At 49.2% G+C, this 19,314-nt stretch overlaps 2 protein-coding genes across 2 annotated transcripts; both read right to left on the reverse strand.

Moving 5' to 3' along the window:
- Positions 1 to 4,441: 4,441 nt before the first annotated feature.
- Positions 4,442 to 11,528, reverse strand: cav1 (caveolin 1). The gene is made up of 3 exons (XM_076027202.1): positions 11,322 to 11,528; positions 10,171 to 10,338; positions 4,442 to 4,803 (listed from the first exon to the last, which is right to left on the reverse strand). The coding sequence occupies exons 1-3, from the start codon at positions 11,355 to 11,357 to the stop codon at positions 4,462 to 4,464; spliced, it is 546 nt and encodes a 181-aa protein (XP_075883317.1). The 5' UTR covers positions 11,358 to 11,528; the 3' UTR covers positions 4,442 to 4,461.
- A 2,215-nt stretch (positions 11,529 to 13,743) lies between these two features.
- Positions 13,744 to 19,037, reverse strand: cav2 (caveolin 2). Its single transcript, XM_076027203.1, has 3 exons — positions 18,725 to 19,037; positions 18,337 to 18,524; positions 13,744 to 15,803 (listed from the first exon to the last, which is right to left on the reverse strand). The coding sequence occupies exons 1-3, from the start codon at positions 18,872 to 18,874 to the stop codon at positions 15,653 to 15,655; spliced, it is 489 nt and encodes a 162-aa protein (XP_075883318.1). The 5' UTR covers positions 18,875 to 19,037; the 3' UTR covers positions 13,744 to 15,652.
- Positions 19,038 to 19,314: the final 277 nt, after the last annotated feature.

Below are 19,314 nucleotides of genomic sequence, written 5' to 3' on the forward strand. Positions count from 1 at the left end.
TGTGTGTGTGTGTGTGTGTGTGTGTGTGTGTGTGTGTGTGTGTGTGTGTGTCACCTGCGGATGTGTCAGCAGACGTCTGTTAAAACAGAAACGAGCGGGACCAGAGTTGCCCTCGGCTTCAGAGGTGATGGGAAGTCAACAGGTGCCCCCTAGTGGTTATTTTCAACTACGTACTGACTGAAAAAAACAAAACAAAACAACCAAATAATCATACAACCACCTTCTTTCAATAAAACAGGAGAATGAGCATCAGATAGGTGAATTGATGGTAACTGGAGGATCGAAGATTTTTTTATTTTTTTATTTTTTTTTAATTTAGCAGGAGGCTGCAAACAGAGGTGTTTGTGAGGTTCCCCAACCAGCGTGTAGGATTAAAAATAGATTACAAGATCATAAAATGTGTAAAACACTGGACATTCACCATATTAAGCAGGCAGGCCTTGGAAAGAGTGTTTCCCTCCTGGCCTGTGTTGAAAATCAGAACACTTGATTGATCCTCAGGGGAAATTACCTGACTGAGGGTCAGGTCGGCCTCCCTTCAATTACTGATGACTGGAACCCAGCTGGTGAACACACACACACACACACACACATCCAGGTGGTTTGCTGTGCTGTCTTCACCATCTGGTTCTTCTTCACCGCAGAAAGCAGCACAAACTCAGACTGAATGAGTCACTTAACTTTTCCGACCACCAGGTGAAGTCCTCACGCCACGCACGGCAGGCTGGGCCAATTAAAAATAATGACTGGGACCTTCCGGTGTCCTGTGACATGCTGGTGACACACAAAAGCGAAGCCCTAACAGAGCTGCCGTTCCACTGTGAAACTGAAAGGCGAAACTACACTTTTTTCGTCATCCGGGTCAAGAAAAGCTCAAATATTTCACTCGCACAAACCAGGAAGTAGCTGATACACGCTGCCTGAAAAGGCCTCAGAAGAAACAGACGTCAGTCTTTGCTCACTGTGATCTCCACAAGGCTTCATATACTTTAATAAATATATATTTAAAACAACAACAACAACAACAACAAGGCTGTCACCATCCGCGGTTCATCCATGATTGCACAAAACACATGTATGCATTTTTTGATTTTCTCACCAGATGGCGCTGCTACATTTGCTTTCTTTCTTTGAAAAAAAAAAAAAAAAAAAACTGAGAGCAAAGATGATACGCCACAGGGAAGATTTGAAGGATTTGAAAGTGTGTCAAGTAAAACAAAAGCCAAGAAGAAGTTTAAAAACAAACAAACAGAAACAACAACAGCATTGTGTTAACTTGGCGGTGGATTTTGGGTCTTGTAAACGCTTCGATTTCTCAGTTATTCTATCATAATGAGTTATACATTAATAGCGATAATGTTGGGGGGGGAAAAAAACCCAACAACAACAACAAAGCCAACCAACCTCTGCAAAATGCATGGATGTCCTGTGAACAAAAACGTCACAAACTCGTTTGAGTTTTGAATTGCGGCGGTGGCGCCCTCTTCAAGTTCAAGTTCAGAAGCTATACTGCAGGCAATAGATAGGGGTGCTAGCAAGAAAAATCAAGGACGAAGTTTTCCTTTTTTTTCTGAAGGTTTGATGACAGGCTGAAGACAAAAAGTTAAACTACATAGACGGGTTCAATTTTAAATATGGGACCTACCATCACTTAAATAGTTAATGAGCTCCTAGAGCCCCTAAAAGTCATCTTTGTCTATCCAACCCTTCATCCTGACCCGTACAAGCACCAAAAACAGATTTTCTCCTCAGTTTGCAGTGGATTAATAACTTCCTGAACAACATCTCAACAGCCAGCGCTCTGGCTGTGAGTTTCCGTGCAAAAACCTGCGCTGACAGGAATCCAGTGGCTGAATGGAAGCCGAGCTGTAAACGCACAACAACAACAACAACAACAACAACAACAACAACAAAAAAAAAACCCAAAACTTTACTGCATCCAATGCATCCTTGAGACTCGTCCGCACTGTTTGAACAATGAGCCACTGTCAACAACTCCTCAAGTCTACACAACACCAGCTCCAGAAGGTGGAGCCTCGGGCTGCGTGATTAGCAGCCTGAAATTATCCCTGACGTGAAGACTGCACTCCAGTCTTGTTGGCGTTGCCCAACGTTTGTGTTTTGTTCCCCCTGCGGTTGCCGTGGATACGCTATGGTGCCAGGCTCGTGCCTGTGTGCAGCCTGACCTCAGTGACTCGGCCCGCTGCACAAACACCCCGAGGGCTCCAGGGGGCAGCGCCGGCGGAAAATAACATTTTCACAAGAGCTCGCTGCAGATTATGGTCCTTTGATTTTGCGCACATGTTGCTTTTTAGGCAGATGGACGAGGGGAGTCGGGGGAGAGCGTGCATGGCACCAGCGCAGTGCAAGTTATTCAGCATCACAAGTTCGATGGAACAAAATGAGCTATGGCGCTTTGAAGTCTTAGAAGCAGTGGCGTAGAAGTAATTTGTACCATAGGGTAAGGCAGGAAGGAGGGGTCAATAAAAATGTGGGCGGGGCGAAAGAACTGACTTATAAACTTAAGAAAAAAAAAACAACTGAAGGAAAAAAAAACCTATGATGCACATGTTCAATCTACAGAGGTAAGGAAAGGAACCAAGGAGCTTGATTTGTTTTAGCAGCCTGCTAAACAAGCTAACTATCAACTGCTTTGATTGCTAACACAGGACTGGACGGTGACTGTTTGAGGAAGGGCCTTAGCAAAGGGCCAGCTGTTTTCCAGAATCTTCCTGGAACTTATCTTGGCAGCTCCGTTTCACAACAAGTGACACAAGTTTTAATTCATTGCAAAAAAAAAAACCCCAAAACCCTCAAACATATTTTGCTCAAACATGAATGTTTGACTAGCAGGTCACATTCTTGTTACTGCCTGCATGACAGAAGTGAGGACAATAAATCACAATGCACATGGGGATATATTAAATTTTCTTTTTAATGTGCACAGCGTGAAAATTGTACAGTAGAAGCATTGCAAGGAAAATATTTTCTGAATTAGAAAAAAAAACAAAAGTAAAAATGACCTTTGGAGCTTAAATCACTCAATTAAAAAAAAAAAAAAGGTGCTTTTTTTGTTTTCCTGTGAAGATAAAAAAAACAAAAACAAAAACAAAAAACAGCAGAATGACTGAAGGTGACGGAACCAAAGCAAAGCCGAACGGCTCATTCAAACACAACATCGGTCACATCTCAAATTCTATCGCGTTGTGTCCACAGTTGGGCAGCAGGGGGCAGCAGAACAGGGTTATGAGAGGTTGTCGGGATGGGATGCGGGGGGTGATTAACATGATCACGGTCCACCTCACGTCATCCAATCCCAGAGAGTGTTAGTGACTCTCGGTGAGCTCTTGTAACCCACCACACACACATCACACAGCGCCGGGTTGGTTTGTTGTTTATGCACAAACGCTTATACAGTACATTTATGATTTTTTTTTTTTTTTAAAACAATGGCGAAAAAAAGTTCTTCATATTCTGTGGAACCAGGGTGGATTACAAAGAGTTTCACAAGCAAAATCAGCGGGGGAAAAAAAGCACAAAACAAAAAAAACAAATTAAAAAGAGAGCAGTTCTTGCAAAAATTCCCAAACATTCTCTGTCGCGCACTTGTCATCGATGAGGGTGACGCAAGGCGGTGCTGGCGCCGAGGCTGTTTAGTTTTTTTGTTTTTTTGACAAGGAAAGAAATGAATGAAGAAGGCGGGGCTTGTGGGCGTGGCGGACGGAGAGGCACATGCAGGAACGAGGGCAGGCTCAGTGTGTTAGACCGCTGTGGAAGCTGGAGGTGGTGGTGGTGGGGGTGGCGGAGGTCATGAAGGTCAGAGACAGGGTGGGTTGGGGTGAGGTGTGAGGTGAGGGGAGGTGCTGGCGGGTGCAGCGCCGCTCGCGTTGTGCTGTTTGTGCGGCCGCGTTGTTGCTGAGTCAGACAGAACCGGGCGGCGCTCACTGGTTCTCTCGGCTTCTGACTCCCGACTGACTCCCCTCATAGGAAAACAATCACGGCACAAAAGCTCTCCAGAACCCCACCCCTTTACCCCCCCCCCCCCCTCCCCTCCCACTCCTCCACCCCACCCCACTAAAAAAACTTAGAATGGAGGGAATTTTAACAGCAGGAAAAACAAATTTGGAGTTTTTGTGAGGAATAAAAAAAGACAACTAAAAAAAAAAATCCCCCTTCCCATTTGAGAACGATTCATTCCCTGCACCCTCCCACTAACACCAGAGGGAAGGAACTGGCAGGTGAGGGAGGGGCCAGGGTCCGGTGCCATGTGACCCCGCCCCCTCCGCCTCCAAAACAACCTCTGCCCAGCTCTGGAAAAGTCTCACCACTCGTTTCCCAGAGGTTTATTCTTTATTTTAAATTCTTCTTCTCAGCTCTGATTCTTTGTTTCCCTCCCTCATCCCTACCTCATCCCTCCCTCCCTACCTCCATCCCTCCCTCTCCCTCTATCTGCCCCTCCCCCTACACCTCCTTGGTGGTGCGGACCCGGATGTTGCTGAAGCACTTGCCTATGGCCTCGAACAGCGGGTCGCAGAATGTATGTATGAAGATGGAGTAGACGCGGCTGATGCACTGGATCTCGATCAGGTAGCTCTTGACGCACGGCACCACGGTCCAGATGTGTATGAAGGACAGGATGGCGAAGAAGATGCCCCACACCACCGCCAGCGGGATGCCCACCAGCGCCGTCAGCAGCCGGTAGCACCAGTACTTGGTGACAGTGAAGGTGGTGAAGCTGGCCTTCCACACGCCGTCGAAGCTGTAGGTGCCGGCCGGCTCGGCGATCACGTCCTCAAACTCGACCTGGAGACGAGACAGAAGAAGAGGAGCAGAAACATCAAGTTCTGGAACAAAAAAGAGTGAGCACACGCTAATCTCTTTAGCTTCTTCTCAGAAGCTTCTACTTCTTCTCTTCTCTCAATCTCAGAATGGCATTCCTGAAACCTAAGGTGGGGTAGGACGAGGAGGCAGAGGACGAGGAGAAGGTGGATGATAAGGTAGAGAAGACGAAGGAGGGGGAAGAGGACGAGGACGAGGAGGAAGACAAAGAGGAGGATGAGGTGGAGGTGGGAGAGAAAGAGGAAGGGGAGGCGCTTCAGGTCACGGAGGCTGTTTTTATTATTTGAATCGGCGCTGTCTGTGGTACTTGATTGGCGCAGACTCATTCACATCAATCAAATGCAACTGAGTTCCGTCTAACAAAGGGCTCCACTGTCTCGGATGTCACTGAAATCCAGCCTGCTGTCGTCAAAACACTGCGTGACGAGATTGGAACTTTTCTAAATGCCTTGACCATTTGTCCAACTTGAAGGCCAATAGGAATCACATGGACTTCCTGCAGATCAGCTGAAGGATGAAAACATGTCAATCTTCCCCCTAGTGGCGGAATCAGGGTAACGCCATAAGCCCCTCCCTTTTTAATGGCGCAACAAGGGAGACGCACACAGTTGTACATCCAAGTAGACGTCAAATCAGTAAATGTCGAGTTCAAATAATCACACTTCACGTTTGCTCGCCTCGCTTCTGTGCTTACACCGATTTTTTTTTTTTTGTTGTCACAAACATCCTGCAGGCTTTCACATCTGAAAGAAGGGCGGAAACAAAAGGGAAAAAAAGGGTGCGGCAAGGGTGCTGTGTGGGAAAAGTGTCAGAACACAATGGCAAAAGTCAGTGTGTCAGTGTGGACGGCCTCCGAGTCAATATTTAGTCTGCAGTCACTGTGAGACGACTCACTGCTGGGAGGGGACAGGATGTCGACTCGCGCTGCACTCTGACAAACACACCAGTCTGAGGGCGTGACGTCGTGCGTGCTGGCTCGTGCATCGGCGAGCGCCGGAGATGAAAAATAAATCCTGGTCTGTTATTCTGTTAAGCAGCAGCAGCAGCAGCAGCAGCAGCAGCAGCAGCAGCAGCAGCAGCAGTTTCTTAAGATTTAACAACCAGCAGCCGTCACTTCTGGTTGCAGCCACCAATCCAGCGCAGACTGAATTTAATTAGATTTCCTTTTATTTCCGTGGCTGCTTCACTCCAGTTTCCACTGCGCCGACGCACAAACACCACCGCAGATGCAAAAGTTTGACAGCGTGCGGCTGCCCTGGCTGTCAAACGGGGGAGGGCAGGAAAATCCATGATTAGCACCAATGTGCGAGGATCTAAAGTTTCCCTCCTTTCGTCAATGAACTGAATCATTTCTGAGGTTCTACTTTGCCATTGCTGCTTTCCAGACGCCGCCACCGCCACCGCTGGTTCTCACTGAGCTGAAACACTGATCCAGCTTGCCCCCCCCCCCCCCCCCCCACCCCCACTCTGGAATTAAAAGACTGGACGTCGGCGGCTCAATCTGAGATTTGATGCGAAGCAGCCCAACCTCAGGGTCAGCATGTGACCCGTCGGCAAGGCAACTGACTCTATTGGGTAAATAAGGCCAATGTGCTATTTATTTCCAGAGCTCTATCTTCAGGCCGTCGGCACACACTTGAATAGACAGAGTGAAGCTCTGGAGGAAGAGGAGGAAGAGGATGAGGAAGAGGGCTTAATGGGCTCCTTTGTCGGTCCGAGGGCTTCGGTGGTCAAGACAAATGTTTGGTTTGATTCCGGGGGGAGATTAGCGTGACTGACAGCCGAGGCCGATTGTGTGCGAGATTTTTGTCCTGGCGTCGGTCAGCGAGTCTCTCGGGAGGCTTTTAATGAGGCCAAATTTACCTTAAGCCACCCGGGTTCATGTTGAGGGAACAATCTCGACCTCAACCTCATGATGAAGCCGTCGGGGGGGGGGGGGGGAGTAGACCTGCATGTGTGTCTGTCTGCAAGTGCACATGGGAGACCATTGCGTCTATATTTGGTCCTCATCATGTCATTTGTGTGTGATGTGCGCAAGGTGTGCACACCTTGGTTTGCATTCACATTTTTTGTGTGGCATTTCTACATTTGCATGACATTTGGATAAAAGCACAAAACCCCTCCTACCCCAGCAGGGAGAGGTCACAGAGGTCGCAGAACTGAAGAGGAACTAAACTAGGACAGAAAGTAGAAAAGATCCAGCTTGAAATCCTCCCCCGATGTGGATAACTTCTAGCCGATTCGCTCCTTAGTGGACCAATCAGAGCCCTCTGAGGAGAAACGGGGGGAGGAGCTAGAGACAGGAAGTACTTCTGCCATGCAACAGGAAGATGCTGCTCACCTCCGGCCCGGTCAGTTCGGTCGCTGCCGGACGAGCAAAGAACTTTTTTGTAGCCCCGCCCTGTTACCATGGCTGCAGAGAAAGACTGAATCTGATTGGGCAGTTTTAAGCAGGACTTATGGACAGCAGGAGGAAGATGCGACGTGCAGCGATTTGAATATGCGAATAATGCTGGAAGAAGGTAACGATATTCCAATACTGGACACAGTGTGCAGCCCTGCGGGGCAGACGGTCTGTTCAGTCACCTGCATGTCTGTCAACAGCCCCTCCCACCCCCTCCCGCCCCAGAAGGCTTTTACGGCTCACCCTTAACTTTAATAACACGCACAGATTGTCAAGATCATCTTATGACACTGACATCATCGATAAAACCGCCAACCCCGCCCCCCCTCTGCCGAGCCCCGCCCCTCCTCTGCCCCGCCCCACTGCCCTCGCCCTCCTTCTCAGTCTCGGATCCCCCTCGTGCACGTCAGCGATGCGGTCGGGTGATTGAAGCCAGCTGCAGCGGCTGCGGGAGGAGAGCCGCTCGCACCGCTCTAATTATAAGGAGGCGGCAGGCGAGCGAGAGAGAGAGTGTGTCTGCACGCACACACACACACACACACACACACACACACACACACACACACACACACACACACACACACAATGCCGGTAATTTTGGATGAGCGATGGAGGACATGGAGATGCCTCGGAGGGTTTCCCTGCATGGGGGGAGAGCGTTACACCAAAACACACGTTTCAACTCGGTGGAGTGTTTGTATGGCCTCAGATCACCTCAGGAGTCAAGTCACTGTACTGCACTCACACACACTCACACACTGCACTGCAAAAACTACAGAGTCGGGACGGGGGGGGGGCTAACCCGGGGCGATGAATTACTATCCTTCTGTTTCCAAAGCAGGAAAACAACCTTGTCCACCCTGCGGGCTGCAGAGCTGGAAACACTAACTGGTAATACGTCTGCGATTTGTGGTGACGCTTTGTGACACTGCGCAGAGAAAGTATGACACATAAAAGCGCAACAACCCACGTTGGACTTTTTAAGTGGCCAGAAATTTTTTGGAGAAACTGAAAGACTTTTGTACCGAACGTTCGGTGTCCCTCAACACACAGCAGCGCTGCACTGTTCCACCACAAAGGCCAAGCAAGACGCTTCACCAATCTGACGAACGGCGGCACGTGAGCACGAGTGCTATTCCAGCATGGTGGCTAACGTTAGCGCAGGCTAGAAAAAAAACTACAAAACTACAAAAAAACCATTCAAAGGCCTGGCAGCAGCTGCAGTGGGAATCTGTAAGCACCTGAGGGTCCAAAGTCCATGTGTCTTTTTTTCCACCTCGCCGTTGCCATTTGTCGTGAAACGAAGCCTCGTGACAACGGTGCTTCATCGCTGCACTTCGGCCAGCGAGGTCCTGGGCCGCTCGAAGTCGTGCGACAGAGCACAACCTCGACTTCCTGAAGTCGACTCCACATTCAGTTTGTTTCATGAGCTCCAGTTTCTCCACGCTGCTTTAGATTTAGTGCGCAGCCTTGTGATCGTGGCTAGCTGGCTGCAGCAGCTTCTGCAAGGGGGGAGGTGGGGTGGGGTGGGGGGTGAGCGGGGGGATTGGAGGGGGCATCGTAAAGCTGCGTTCTATTCTGGGACTGGAAGGAGAGTCTGAGTCACTGCTGGAGAAGGAGCAGAGCGGATCAGAGGTGGAACAAGTCTGGGAGACGGGAGAGAGTCGAGGTTCAAGTCCACTCTCTACTTCTAAGACTTAAAAAATGGATAAAATGAAAAGAAGAAGATCGCTTCCTCTCGTCTGCTAATCCAGTGTTCCTTTCATTATCCCACGCGGAGCAATGCGTCACATGGAAGTCGTTTGGAAAGAATGGCGAGGGATACGACGAGATTCTTTTTTTTTTAGATCCAATTAAATTTAATATAAAACCTTTTTTGTTGAACGATATAAGAATCTCACACGGAATATTTTGCACTTTGGCTGACGCATTGGTGATGGTGACGTGTGCACTGATTCATTTCAAGGATCCCGGGGTCCTGACTCCCTGACTGGAACCTGATTGGTCAAATCAAATCAGGGGTGACAAAGTGTTGGTCATCAGCAGCCAATCAGGACAACTGGACATTTTCCTGACGGCAGGACTCAGGAGTGGTGGTGGGAGGAGGGGAGAGGGGGGAGGAAGGTGAGAGGGAGGTGAGGGACCCCCTCTCACGAATACTCTGCTCAGCAGCTACTCGGGTGTTTCCCTGCCTCCCCCCCCACCTCCCATACCCAGGCTGCCCCAGCTGCAGGGGGAGGGAGGAGGTGGGGGAGGAAGGGAGGGAGGCCGAGGGCGAGGTCGTTGCCGCGCCTCACACTGAAGCGTCAGGTGGCTGCTGCTGCTGCTGCTGCTGCTGCTGCTGCGTCCTCCTCAGAAACTTCTGTCTACCAAATGAACGCGCGCTGTTCTCTCGTGGAAAGAATTCAGCTTTGCGCGCCGCGGGGGAAACTGCGGGAATCCCGCGCAACCCCCACACCACAAAAGAATGAAGAAAGTAATGACCGAAATGAAAATGTAGATATATGTCAACAACCAGGAGAAGGGAAGTGACTGTTTCCTGGAGCGTCTCGCGTTTTCAACTAGGGGACCAAAAAAGAAAGAAAGAAGAGAAATAAACCCGCAGAGTAGATCGGCTCAGCGAGCCCTGGCAGCCCTGCGCTGATTTCTTCCTAATAGGGGAAGAAGGAACGGAGAGGAGCGCTGCTGGGACTCCGCGCTGTGCGCAACGCAGCGCCTCTGACGCGCAGCGCCAAACTCTGAGAACTCCGGATTGTTGGCGCGCTGTTGCGCAGAAGTATAAAAAAAAAACAAAAAAACAAAAACAAGTGAGAAAATTTTAAGAACGGAAAGAAGTACTATGGGTCAGCAGCAGAATCACCAGTGCCCCTGTGCGCGCGCCACAGCCGAGCCCACCAAAAAGCCCCGCACGCGGCAGCGTGACTCACCTTGACGACGTCGTCGTTGACGTGCTTGGGGTCGCGGTTGACCAGGTCGATCTCCTTGGTGTGGATGTCCTCCAGCGTCTTCTCGTTCAGGCTGTCGTTGTCCATGTCCTTGTTGTTGGGTTTGTATATGTTCCCCTGTTTTCGGATGAACGGCGACTGCGGGAACTCCTGTCGGGGTCCGGAGGAGGCAGAGAAAGAGGAGAGTGAGGAGGGAGGGAGGGAAAGAGGGAGAGAGGGCGGGAGGGAGGCTGGAGCTGCCCCGCAAACAGGGATGGGTCTGAACCAATAGAAAGTCGAAGCGCCACACCCTCCATCTCGCCGCAAGGGGTCCTCACCGCCCAGACACAAACCCGCTACCTGGCACGCAGACAATCTGGGAACAAGTATTTTGGAATGCGTAAAGGCGCGTCTTTCTGCCTTTAAGCTGCCCCCCCCCCCCCCCCCCCTACACTGTTCCTTAAAATATAAATGTCTTTCTTGTTGTGTTTCTTGTTTTACTTGTTGGTACCTGGGACGTTTTTTTTCTCTTGCTCCTTAAGATCTGCTGCTTAAAATCGCGCTGGATTTCCGGCACAGCTGCGTTAAAAGTCGAGTGCGTAAAGATCCTGTCGCACTGGTGGGTCCCTACCAGTACTATCGCCCATGTCTGCGTTAACAACTCCGTCCACGTGACCTACACGGGTGGCATTTTATCCTCTGGGCGCAGTCACTACAAATTAGTCGAGTTTGGCTCGAATGAATTTTGAGGGTTTTGCCTCTTTTCCGCGTTTACGCACGACACCAAGGAACCTCAGTGCGGGTTTTCCCTTCTTATGTTGTTGTTGTTGTTGTTGTTGTTGTTGTTGTTGTTGTTGCTTCTGCTGCTATTTTGAGCTCCTGGCCGGCACATTTTTCCCACCGACACGCTAATGGATACTCAAGGGTCCTTGACATTCCCTCAGCGTGTGTGGGAGACGCGTTCATGACCAGGTGCAAAAAAAAATAAAAATACAAAACTTAATTGAAGACCGAACCGCCCGAAGTTGCGGAAACTTCAAGCGGCGCCTCGGAGGGAAAATGAACGAAAAAAGACGAGAGCTGGTCTTGTCGCAGGGACTCAGTCTCTCGGGGAAGAAAAAAACAAAGCCAAGCTTTGAAGAGCGATACTGTACCTCGTCTGTCTCCTCGTCCTTCAGCCCTCCTGTCATGCTGCCCGCAGGTCTGGAGTGAGTGACGTGCGCGCCGAGGCGGACTTGAGGGGCGAAGCCGTCGAGGGGGAGGGGGGGCGGCGGGGAGGCGGCGAGTCTCCTCTCAGGAAGCTGCTGCCGCTCCTGGCACCCTGGTTTTATGTCCGTCCGAGTGGACGTGACGGGAATTGAGTGCGGTAGTACAGATGCCGGTGGTGAAGGTGGGGTGGAGTAGGGGGGGGCCTCGGTGGTTCCTCAGTGGAGGACGAACCCACCCCTGCAGTGAGAGTTCCTCAGCAGCAGCAGCAGCAGCAGCAGGAGACAGTCACTGTTGGCTGCTGCCTGTGGAGGAACTGCTGCACTGCCGGGACCCGCTCGCAGAGAGCATAATGACGCCTCTGTTCCGCGAGAATTTGTGGGCGTTAATTGGGGATTGGCGAGAAAGGTGTGGATGCTTGTCACGGCGACGTGCTCCAGCGCGAGGCAGTAGGGGAGCCGAGCAGGGGAAAAAAAAAAAAAAAAACACACACACACACACACACACACACACACACACACACACACACACACACACACACACGAGTGGGGGAGCCAAAAGCTCGGGAGGTTAATGTTTAATGGTAGAACTGATCCGAAGAGTCACCGGGAAAATGAAATTAAGAACACAGGCAATGGTCTGTTTGCAGCGCAGCTTTTCAGCACTGTATGAAAATATATTTATATAAAAATGAAACAACTGCAACATTCTTCAAGGCACCTTTCATTCTCACAATGACAGATTTCTCCAACACGTCAACCAATCAGTGCAACATGCATCAGTGATGGGTTTGGGCTCTTCAGGGGTTTCCTGCTCAGGTGCAGGTGCAACACTGAGCTCTGGTGGACTTGGACTCCTTCACCTGCACTGAGTGGTACCTGCAGGGAAGGTCTGGTGGTGGTCTGGACTGACAGTGATGGAGGAATACAATGAATAAAATATCGCTAAAGCTAAAGCTAAAGCTAACGAAGCAGTTCTTGAATTCACTGGAGGACCTCAGTGGAGCAAACAACTGTTTAGCTTTGACTTGCACAAAGAATAAAGAGTTTTCAGAAGTTTGTCCAATTTATTTATTTTTCTGACCACTTAAACCTACACGTACCGTCAACCCTGCAGGTTTTTGTGTTGCCGCTCTCTGCCGCAGTCTCATTGGTCAGCCACTCTGGTCGGTCACTCTGGTTTGTTTACATTCCCGGGAATCACCTGCTATTCCCAGCAGCTGGCATGCAGTAGTGCTGCTGTTTTTCCCTCCCTGGGGCCGTGCAGCTGATAGGAGCAGAGCCGGCGGGGGGGCTGGAAGGGACTGACTGCTGCCCATTACTGAGGCTGTTTGCTCAGCGTTTAAAGTTTGTTTTCGAGAGCAACACGCCGAGTGTTGGGCTCACCTCAGACTGATTCCAAACCAGGAGGTCAGTCAAGGTCACGCCTTCTGCGTCAGTGTCTCTCCTGCTGGTGGATCCCTCAGTGATGACAGACCATTGCGTCCTTCACTTGCGTCGACGGACCACTCTGACAGCCAGCAGTCTTAGCCCTCTGTTTGCAGTTTGTGTTTGCATCTGGCCAGGAACCTCACAGAGGTATTGGGTGTGGCCTCTGTGACATCACAATGAGCTGGTTTCCAATAAAGGGGAGCATGCAAAGGAAGTGAGGGATCTCTTTGTAATTCACACCGGCAGTTGTCGTCGTCGATGTTGTGCGTTTGTTTACAGTTTGTTTCAGATTTGATCTTTTTTTTTCTTTAAATTTGCACCATATGTCGCGCAAATTATTCACTTAATGCATCACTGTAAGACATTAAGACGGGTTAAGAAGGTTTTTTTCACTGTAAAGCCAAACACAGACACACACTTAACACAGCACAACGCTGGACAAGACTTGGTGCAGAGCTGCGCTGCAACTTCAAATCATTCCAAAATGAGTCAACACAGGTCAGAAACACCAAAAACATCTCTGCTCTGAAAAAGACGTTTTTGCCCTCTTGTGACCTCTGCAGGTCCTGACACACGACTGTGTTGACGAAAAAAAAAAAAAAAAACTAATGAGGAATGCAGTTTGATGTTGTGTAACATCTTGGACGTGAACACCGCTGAAGCTAATCGGAGGTGTTTGCCGCTGAAGGGCGCATGAAGGGAACATGCAGAATGCACGGGTGGGCTGCTGGTATAGTGGCGCGGCGCGGCACGGCTGCCTCAGCAGGCCTGCGGGTCCTGAGGCGGAGCCTCGGGTCTTGTTCCGTCCACCTGAGGTTCATCATCGTCGGGTTCCAAACTCCAGTGAGATGATTTACGAGACCTTTTTTGGCACTTACATCACAGTCCGACTTGACTCCTCTGACAGCGAGGAGAAAACACCACACACAGAAAAATGAGCTGGAGGGGGAAAAAATGAATCTTTATTTTGGTCACGAGGTGCACAGTTGACTTGTTACAGCAAAGAGTCTCAGACTGAGATGAGAAGATAAAACTGGATGACGCACACGCTGATGAATTATCTAATGTTTGCTGTTCAGTCTTTCCGATATGAAAGAGGATTAGGGCCACGATAAGAGAAAACAATATTACAGGAAGGAGACTTTTGTTAAAGTTTTCATTCCGAGTTTTAAGTAGAAATTTTGGGAATAAAGTTGACGCAAATAAAGTGGAAATTGGTGAGTAGACTGGATGGATGGTGGATTAATCCAGTTACCCAGAGTTAAAAGTAAACTGCTGAAAACAGGAGTATCCCACAAGGCTCACCCACAGTAATCGGGAACATCGCAAAAACATAAGTACTCCGCTAGACTTGCACAGTGCACAGAGCCTTTCAACTTTATTCTTGACATTAAATGGAAAATTTAAATTTTATTCACAAAATTTCGTCTTCTTTACATCAATTTATTTTCGAAAGTTCGACTTTATTCATGAAATTTTGTCTTTTTTTTTTGGAAAACTTTAATTGGAAACTTAAAAAACAATCCTATCTCAATATTTTTCTCTTCTTGTGACCCTAATCCTCTTCCGTACTCGGCCCAGGTTCTGAAATTAGCCTGTTAGTCTTAAATAACAAATTAAAAAGTGAATTAATATGTATTTACATCAGAAACCAAACCAGATTTACTCCTTTTTTTTTGTTGTAAATAATCCCAAATTCTCAATATCCTCCGTGGACCAATATTCAGTTTAGTGCAGTGATGAGATTTTTTCACCTCCCTATAAAAACTTACTGTGTGTAAAACCTGGGATACCTCGAATACTTAATAAGTTATCAGAACTGTTGAGCACATCCATGCACAGTGCAGCACATTCAGGTGCTAGATAGAAATATACACGCACGTATATATATAAAAAGAAAAGTCTCAACAGACCTGAACAATCAAATGTGACATTGCTGCATCGTTTACTGCATTTTAAAAGCTATTGACCTCGCCACGGCTGCACAAATGGTCAAACCAGCACCTCTAACGCTAAAGATGCACATATGAGAGACTGGACTAGACACAAAATGGAACCGAATAGAACAGAACAGAACTCCCGCTCACTTTAGAGTTAGTTTACGCCTTTAAATATTTCAGTCTGTCAGTTAAATATTTGTTTTTGCAAAAATAATAAAGCATCTAAACCAAATAAATAAAAATAAGCCACACCTCCACTCATGTCCCAGCGGTGGTGTAAATGCCCCGTATTATATTATATTATTGCCAACACAGTGTGAAATCAACACACAAGCCTGCAAAGGTGCAACCAGCTGCGTCTCATCGTCCAACCTACTGAAGTTCTACTTGAAGCAGGTTAAAACCGAAAGCAAAAAAAACAAAACAAAAACAACAACCTACAGACTAAACTATGAACGTGTATTTTTTTTGTCAGAAAGGTTGAAATATTACATCTCACATCAGCAGTTTGATTTGCTAAATTAAAATTACCTCGAATCCTCCCGATTGGTTCTTTCGGCCGCAGCAGTAAAATGGAGGGAAAGAGTTCTGGTGGAGTTCTGGTGGAACATCTGAGCTTATATTCAGCGTGTCGTGTCGAGTGGAGTTGTGTGATTTGTTTTACAGGCAAAGCTAAACTTTTAGTCAATTTAACGGCCCTTTTTGACAAATTGCAAACAATATATATTTGGATTTTGAGCCGCAAACCGACAACTTGCTGAGCATGTTCATTTTGAAATAGCAAAAGGTAAAAGGAAAAGGTCATTGTTGTGTTTTAAGCGTGTGTATTTCACGACAACCGCTCCCTCTGCTTGTTCCCAGTTTGCAGCGCTTCCTCCTCTTCCCCCATCGACATCGCCGTCGTCCACTTTAGCCGTCGGTCCTCTTCACCTGGATGGACGACAGGATCTTGCTCGCGCTCTGGAAGAGCGGCGTGACGAACAGGTCCGTCAGGCTGCTCCACACCAGCTGCACCGGCGGCACCAGCATCAGGAAGCTCTGCATCAGCGGCATCACCAGCCTGCAGGCGCGACCAGGGAAAGTCTGTCAGCTTTCACACGTTCAATCTGAGCTTTGACCTCCAAAGAGTTGCATCGAGGAAGGAAAGTGGGTCACGGGCTGCATGTTCAAACATTTATTTAATTTAAGCACAAGGAAGCAAAAGCGAAGCCTGAACCTTTTCTCATGTCATTTCTGCCTGCAAGGTGTGAAGAGTCGTCGGACAGGTCGGTCAGGAGAAGCCAACCAGTGCCTTCGCCTCCCGGAGAGAGAATGGCACCCCGATTGGCCGCAATTCATTCTGCAGTTCTCCTGAACTGTCAAAGCTTGCAGCCTAAGCGGCATGGCTGGGACTTCAGCCAACCAGGAAAACAGGTAAATACAGGAAGCTGCTGCCAACTTGTAGACGGTAGATTTAAGTTCCTGTCAAGCATCTCAAAGCAAATTTTGAATTTTGACCTAGATTAGAACGTTTATCGAGAACAGCAAAATTTGGAAGGAAATTTGTCTACTATAATTTACAAATAAAGTTTGCAGGCTGGAATGAGGTGTTTTTTTGTCTTTTGGGGAAAGTGCAGAGGTACAGAAAATGTAGGATTGCAGAATAAGCTGTGAACCTCACAAGTTTTCTTTACAATGCTCCGCCTCTTTCCAGGGTTTCAGTTTGGCCCCAACCATTCCCAGAATTGGTTGGGCCAGTTTTTTTTTATTTTTTCCAATTTACTTCTGGTAACCAAGCAAAGCCATGTGACCAACTCCGTCTCCTCCAGCCAACACAGTTCCTCAGCGAGAATACTTTGAATTCTGAGAGCCCTTCCTTGAACTGCAGCTCTGAGGAAGCCAAGTCAGAAGAAGCAGCAGCAGGTCTGGAGGTCGTCCTCTCCTCTGAACCCGCGTCTCCTCTGTCCTCTCACATTCCACACGCATCGACGAGCTTGACGCTCTATTGATGAACGCCCTGCTGTGATTGAACTCCCCTGCCACCGGGTGGGGTCAGAGGTCACGCAGGTCTCCCAATCTGCACCTGAAGAATGTCACACGGAGGTGCGCAAACAGGCCGCTAGCCTGCCGGCTATCTGGATGAGGCCACGGGGCCTTTAATTTTTTTTTTTGTTTTTCCACCCACTACGGGCTGGAACTGAAACATTCCTCACAACTTTCCATCGAGCGTTTACTTCACGCCGCCGTAAACTGCTTCTTCTTCCTGAAGTGGTTGTAAATAGACTCTTTGAGGCTGCGTGGTTGGAAAACGCGCTCAGCGAGAGGCACCCGGTCCGAGAGTGATGCAGGTGCTCACAGCCGACATGAGCATGACATCATTTTCCAAATAAGGGTAAAATAATAATAATGAGTGAAAAAAAAAAAAAAAAACCCTCTGGGTTTCAGACGAAGATGTGACGTCAACTTTTAAAAATAACCTGGTTTGTGTTTTCCTAAAGAGGCAGAACAAGCACGCTAGCGTGGGTTTGAATCCCCCCCCCCCCCTCCTCCGGGGAAAAAGTCCCACCCAGGTCCTGCAACATTCCCACAGCAAGTCAATGTTCAGCGTCGGCATCTAGTGTGACTGTGTGTGAGGTGCTGTGTGTATTTGTTTCGGTGCGGCACAACATCGTCAACGGAAACTTTTACGACAGAGACTGTTTAGCCTGAATGCTAACCTTTCAATGCAGCCTGACCTCTGACAGGCTAGCTAATCTCCTCCACCGCGCGATATTGCGAATCCTACCTGGCCTCCCTCTGCCCCTCATTGGCTGAGTCTTCTGCAAGCTGCACAACGCTGACCCCAACACTAACCCTAATGCTAACTCTTGCACTAGCGCAACGTAGCCCTAACCCTAATCTTAACCCTAATGCTAACGTAACCTGAACCAATCCGGGACTGAGGGATGTGGGTGCAAAGCTTTGTGCGGCGTGTTAGCCTCCCCTCAGTCTTAATGAAAGCAGGATGCGACGGATGCACGCTGCCTTCAAAAACCACAGCAGAAGAAGAAGAAGAAGAAGAAGAAGGAGAAAGGCAGGAAGCCGCTGAAGGGCGTGACCATTGCTAATTAGACTAGCAGCAAATGCTTCAGCAGTTTTCTAAAAAAAAAAATGTTGGCAGTTTTTAGATCAAAATCATCATCAAAAACAGCAAAGGCTTTTCTCTGCTCCTGTCTGGATTTGGGTCGAGTTTTGTGAAACACCGAGCCACTGCACCCACTGCTCTCATGATGGTAAACAAATGAAACTGGTCCACTATGAATGTGTTTGTCCACTAATCATTTTTTCAATTCTATTTTTTGAAAATGCACTGGGCTGCAAACCTGCACATAGCAATACATGGTACGTAACTAGTTATTTATTGCACACATCAGGTTTTTTTGTTTGTTTGTTTTTAGTCCGGTGCTCCCACTCCAAAAGTAAGAAACACACCTTGAGGCCCATATATACAATATCTGTAGTCTTGTTCCCTTTATAAAATTTGAGAACCAAACTTTTCAATTCTTGATAGCTCCTTTTCACTTCAACAACATGCACCACGCAGCCAGACACCTGCCGGCTGCAGGTCTTCTTACCAGATGTGGATGCAGCTGAGCAGCCCGAACAGCAGCCCCAGGACGAAGGCCAGCGGGACGGCCAGCAGCGTGCTGAGCAGCCGGTAGAAGAGGAACTTGACCAGCTCAAAGGTGGCGTGGCTGCCGATCCACACCCGGTCGAAGCTGTGCGCCGAGACGGGCTCGGCGATGACGTCCTCGAAGCCGACCTGCGGCGGGAGGAAGAGAAACAGGCGCTGCGGATCAGGGGGGGGGAAGAAAGTCCGGAAGCGGGACTCGGTCCTGGTGGCAGCGGCCACTTCCAGGTATTCACCCCCGCTGGGAGCTGATAACTCAAGCTGGCTGCTGACAGCCTCTACACGTCACACTTTCACTATGCCAGTGCCAGAGTTCCCACTCCGGCTGTTACCTTCAGGTGCGCGTTGATGTCGTGCGGGTCCCGGTCGGGCACCGTGTCCGCCGCCTTCCCCTTCCTGGACAGCATGGGCTCCACGGACCTGCAGAACTCGTCCTCGTCCATGATGATGCTGCTCTCCAGCTTCTCCTTCTCCACACCCATGTCCGCGGAGCTCGTTGCCGCTCGGACGGAGCCCGGAGAGCCGCTGGTGCCGCTGCCGCTGGTGCCGCTCCTGCTGCTGCGCCACCACAGTGCGCAGTGCGCCGGAGCGCGCGCCACCCCGCCCCGTATGGAAAGCAGCGCAGCGTGTGGCCGCGGCGGACACACAACAAACCCGGAGGCATTTCAGCAGCGGCGCGGTGATGACTGAGGTTGCCGGCCGGGTCCCACCCCCCCTCTCCTCCAGGGCTGCTGTGATGCCAGCTGAACAGCAGCTGCCCTCCTCGGCCATGTGATGACGCGTGACTCGTGCCCATCCTGAGGTCTCCTCTGCAACAGAGGGACTCCTGTTTGCAAATAAAGAAGTTTATTAGTCATTTCTGGGGGCGGGGGGGGAGTCACATAAAGTCCTTGGAGAATAAATGAGAGCAGCGGTGGAAGTC

The sequence above is a fragment of the Nelusetta ayraudi genome, unplaced genomic scaffold, assembly GCF_046127955.1.
Source record: "Nelusetta ayraudi isolate G7.1 ecotype Tasmania unplaced genomic scaffold, CSIRO-AGI_Nayr_v1 ptg000020l, whole genome shotgun sequence".
Taxonomy (NCBI): Eukaryota; Metazoa; Chordata; class Actinopteri; order Tetraodontiformes; family Monacanthidae; genus Nelusetta; species Nelusetta ayraudi.